This window comes from Camelina sativa, chromosome 12 (genome assembly GCF_000633955.1).
Source record: "Camelina sativa cultivar DH55 chromosome 12, Cs, whole genome shotgun sequence".
NCBI classification, from domain to species: Eukaryota; Viridiplantae; Streptophyta; class Magnoliopsida; order Brassicales; family Brassicaceae; genus Camelina; species Camelina sativa.
The window spans coordinates 12,484,110-12,488,582 of NC_025696.1; the positions used below are offsets into that span (position 1 = coordinate 12,484,110).

Genomic DNA, 4,473 nt, shown 5'->3' on the forward strand with positions numbered 1-4,473 from the left:
AGTTTTTTTTGGCATTGTCATATGGTCCTATAATTGCATAACCTTTCAGTAAGTACCCCTTTGATTTTTAAGTTTGGCACGTGACTTCAATTTGTATCTACAGTCCATCACAAAAGCATATGGAAGAGTTGATCTTGATGGTTCTAGGTATCTTCTTGGTGACCATGCTGGACTGATTCACCTGCTTGTTATAACCCACGAGAAAGAAAAGTGAGTTGATATTACAAAGCTCCGTTGAAATAAATGATAATGTGGATAGTCTGACTTTTATTTATCTCAAGGGTCACTGGCCTCAAAATTGAGCTTTTGGGTGAAACATCTATAGCATCTTCCATCTCGTATCTTGACAATGCTGTTGTCTTTGTCGGTTCAAGTTATGGAGATTCACAGGTACGTTAGAATTGAATATTAATGAGGTCTTTGAAACATAANTTAGTCAGTTCTACAACTAGAGAATTGCGAAATAAATGGGATGCCCCAGCTGGATTCGCTGTTAATGTTGCAACTGCAAATGCGAGCCAGGTTTGGCTTTCTTTCTTAAGGGTTTCCATAGTATATTTTTTCAATGATTCACATTTATCTGATTTGAAATGATATACTTGTTAGGTTCTTTTGGCCACTGGAGGTGGGCATTTGGTCTACCTAGAAATTGGAGACGGGACATTGACGGAAGTCAAACATGTCCTGTTGGAGTACGAGGTTTCTTGTCTTGACATAAACCCGATTGGCGATAATCCTAATCACAGTCAGCTAGCTGCAGTCGGGATGTGGACAGATATAAGTGTGAGGATTTTTGTGCTGCCAGACTTGACTCTTGTTACTCAGGAGCAACTAGGAGGAGAGATAATTCCCCGATCTGTTCTTCTTTGTTCATTTGAAGGGGTATAATTTTCTTCAGATTTTTGTGGAAGGGCCATCGTTCTTGTTAATGCAGCCTTTCGTTGCCATATAAATAACAGTGGTATTTCATTTGTTACAGATGTCTTACTTGCTCTGTGCTCTTGGAGATGGTCATCTCTTAAATTTTCAGTTGGATACGAGTAGCGGGAAATTAAGGGATCGAAAAAAAGTATCACTGGGGACTCAGCCTATAACTTTGCGTACTTTTTCATCTAAAAGTGCAACACATGTGTTTGCTGCATCAGATAGACCAGCGGTTATATATAGCAACAACAAGAAGCTGTTATACAGCAACGTGAATCTAAAAGAAGTTAGTCATATGTGTCCCTTCAACTCTGCTGCTTTTCCAGACAGGTAAACTTATTTCGATCCTCTGTTATTGTCCTTTGGGATCGAAGTACATAGTGGTGAAATCTGGTTCTGCTTCTCTTCCATGTGCAGTCTAGCAATTGCCAGGGAAGGCGAACTTACAATTGGCACCATCGATGCCATTCAGAAGCTTCACATACGCACTATTCCCATTGGAGAGCATGCTCGTCGTATCTGCCATCAGGAACAAACACGAACATTTGCTATCTGCTGTTTGAGAAACCAACCAAGTGCGGAAGAATCTGAAATGCATTTTGTCCGTCTGCTGGATGCCCAGAGTTTTGAGTTCTTGTCAACTTACCCATTGGATGCCTTTGAATACGGTTGCTCCATATTGAGCTGCTCGTTTACAGACGACAAAAATGTCTATTATTGTGTTGGTACGGCATATGTTTTGCCTGAGGAAAATGAACCAACTAAGGTACCATTTCAGTGAAACACGCTACTTTTTATTTTGTATGTGTTAAAACTTTTGTTTTCTTATTTTCATGTTGTTTTGTGAATGTAGGGAAGGATACTTGTCTTTATAGTTGAAGAAGGAAGATTGCAGCTTATCACAGAGAAGGAAACCAAGGGAGCTGTTTATTCTCTCAATGCCTTCAATGGAAAACTTCTTGCTGCTATTAATCAAAAAATTCAGTTGTATAAGTGGATGCTGCGGGATGATGGCACTCGCGAGCTGCAGTCTGAATGTGGACATCACGGTCACATACTAGCTCTCTACGTGCAGACCCGTGGAGACTTCATCGTTGTTGGTGACCTCATGAAATCAATCTCTTTATTAATTTACAAGGTAAAACGTTTTGACACAAAAATTGGTTTCCATCTTCTTGTGAACACATGTCAAATGTTAGATTGTTAATTTCATAAGAACTGACCGGGACTCTTGAATATTTGTGTTTGTTTTAAAGCACGAGGAAGGTGCAATCGAGGAAAGAGCTCGTGATTATAATGCAAACTGGATGTCGGCAGTTGAGATACTCGATGATGATATCTACCTTGGTGCTGATAATTGCTTCAACCTATTCACAGTAAAGAAGAACAATGAAGGTGCTACGGATGAAGAAAGGGCTCGTATGGAGGTGGTAGGTGAGTATCACATTGGGGAATTTGTGAACCGATTCCGCCATGGGTCGCTTGTTATGAGGCTGCCTGATTCAGAGATTGGTCAGATACAGACTGTCATATTTGGCACAGTGAGTGGAATGATCGGAGTGCTAGCTTCTCTGCCTCAAGAACAGTATGCGTGTCTAGAGAAACTGCAGACAAGTCTGAGGAAAGTGATTAAAGGAGTTGGTGGTCTAAGCCACGAGCAATGGAGATCATTCAACAACGAGAAAAGAACTGCGGAAGCGAAAAATTACTTGGATGGAGATCTCATTGAATCCTTCTTGGATCTGAGCAGGGGTAAGATGGAGGAGATCTCTAAAAGTATGGATGTTCAAGTGGAAGAGTTGTGCAAGAGAGTTGAGGAGCTTACTAGGCTTCACTGAGCAAACCCCATATCTTTTCTCCCTCTCTTTGGTTTATTTCTCTACAATCTTTTTTTGTTTGTTTGAAAGAGTTGTTGTCTCTGTTGTTTCATTTTCGTTTTGGTGCTTCAAACGATGATTAGACATAAATTGCATTTTTTCTTTTCACTTTTTAATAAAAAGAATTGTATAATCATTGCAGTTTTGTGGATTATTATTATCATCATCATTAATAAGAGTTCCATTGTGATGGAAATTTTATGTTTTCTACTTGCCTAAAAAATACAATCACATGGGGATCAGTTTAATCCGGTTTGGTACGGGTTTGAAAATTTATCGGGAAGTCAAAGAATAAACCAGAAGGGTTTAGTTTAGAATTCTAATGGAAGAGAGAGAGAAATGAGCTGAGATTTTGCGACGGAGGAGGTTTGTCTTTGAGCCACGTAGTACGAACCCTAAATCCTCTTTTAGCTCTGTCCTCCATCTTCAAGCTCTCCGAAAAATCTCAGCTTTCGTCGAATCTTTCTCAAAGTAATCACCTTTTTCCTTCTTTCTACTATGGATTGGTCTTATCGTTCTTCGAATCAGTTCCCAGATGTTTAGATTCTTGGCATTTTTTTTTTTGTTTTTGGCACCCAATTAGGTGAAATTTTGAATTGCGTAGCGGCTCCAAAATCATGCTGTTCAATAGGCTATCAAGATTAGGTTCTCGCATTGTTAAAGAGCTCCCAAGAGGTATATTTTGAAAATTTTTGAAATTGAATTTGTTGTTTTGCTTTTGGTGGTCTGGTGAAAGCAGAGCTCATGTATTATGCTTTTGGGCAGAGAGGCATTTCTCAATGCGTGGAATGAGGATTCTACAAAGGTCTTATGGCCAATATCTGCAATCTTCGGTTAGTCTGAGAGTTTTGTTCTCTGTTTTGAAAATTGTTTGTTGCATTGGTCTAAGTTGAGTATTTTTCATATGAATCTTATTCTGTTTATTTATTAGACATTGGCACTTCCCGTTATGCGTTCAAGCTTTAAGATATGTTCTGTGATTTCTTAATTTTAGTTTTCTCTGAGTGAATTGTGGATAGAAGCTTGTTGATACTAAGTTTGGTTTTTGTTAGGAATCTGAACACCACCCTTGTCAGTATCATGAAATGGTTTAGCTAGTTATAGGATATGTGATGCTTAATGATGATAATATAAGTTCAGCAATCAATAGAGAGAGAGAGACAAAAAACGATTTGGCTTTGGCTCAAACTAATGTGGTGACTTGTGTAAGTTAATTAGCTATGAAGCTTGGGTTTTTGGGAGAGTGGCATGTTCTCTTAACTTGATTTAGTATGTGATGCTCTTTTTTTTCTTCTCGACAGCCAATGCCACAAAGGCAAACTAGGAGTTTCCATGAAGCATTTTTCTCGAATAATCATATGTTTTCTGCATCATATAGCACAGCCACTGAAAAAGGTGGCGAAGAAACAGAAAAGTAAGTTCGTATATATCTCAGAACCACATTCAACTCGTTTACAACAACAAATGTAGACACGGTCATTTATGCACAAGTATTGTTTGCCTGTTCTTTTCAGGATAAACGTTATCTTTGTTGATAAAGATGGAGAGGAAATTCATGTTAAGGTCCCCATTGGAATGAACATCCTTGAAGCTGCTCATGAAAATGATATTGAACTCGAAGGCACAATCTTCTTCCATTTCTTCTATTTCTTCTTTTTTTTTTTTTTTTTTT

The 4,473-nt window shown here is 38.6% G+C and overlaps 2 protein-coding genes across 3 annotated transcripts in view; both read left to right on the forward strand.

Moving 5' to 3' along the window:
- LOC104731438 (DNA damage-binding protein 1b-like) overlaps window positions 1-2,942 on the forward strand; it is a 12,129-nt gene extending 9,187 nt beyond the window's left edge. The window contains exons 16-21 of one of the 2 annotated variants that reach the window (XM_010450814.2): window positions 464-522; window positions 607-882; window positions 980-1,254; window positions 1,342-1,690; window positions 1,778-2,062; window positions 2,181-2,942. In XM_010450814.2, coding sequence (XP_010449116.1) covers window positions 464-522; window positions 607-882; window positions 980-1,254; window positions 1,342-1,690; window positions 1,778-2,062; window positions 2,181-2,762 — 1,826 coding nt within the window. In that variant the 3' untranslated portion in view covers window positions 2,763-2,942. The remainder of the gene's footprint in view (window positions 1-463; window positions 523-606; window positions 883-979; window positions 1,255-1,341; window positions 1,691-1,777; window positions 2,063-2,180) is intronic. The other variant, XM_019234070.1, reaches the window with a different exon arrangement.
- Window positions 3,119-4,473, forward strand: part of LOC104731439 (adrenodoxin-like protein 2, mitochondrial) — a 6,979-nt gene continuing 5,624 nt past the window's right edge. The window contains exons 1-5 of the mRNA XM_010450816.2: window positions 3,119-3,272; window positions 3,385-3,476; window positions 3,567-3,634; window positions 4,103-4,215; window positions 4,316-4,364. Coding sequence (XP_010449118.2) covers window positions 3,419-3,476; window positions 3,567-3,634; window positions 4,103-4,215; window positions 4,316-4,364 — 288 coding nt within the window. The 5' untranslated portion in view covers window positions 3,119-3,272; window positions 3,385-3,418. The remainder of the gene's footprint in view (window positions 3,273-3,384; window positions 3,477-3,566; window positions 3,635-4,102; window positions 4,216-4,315; window positions 4,365-4,473) is intronic.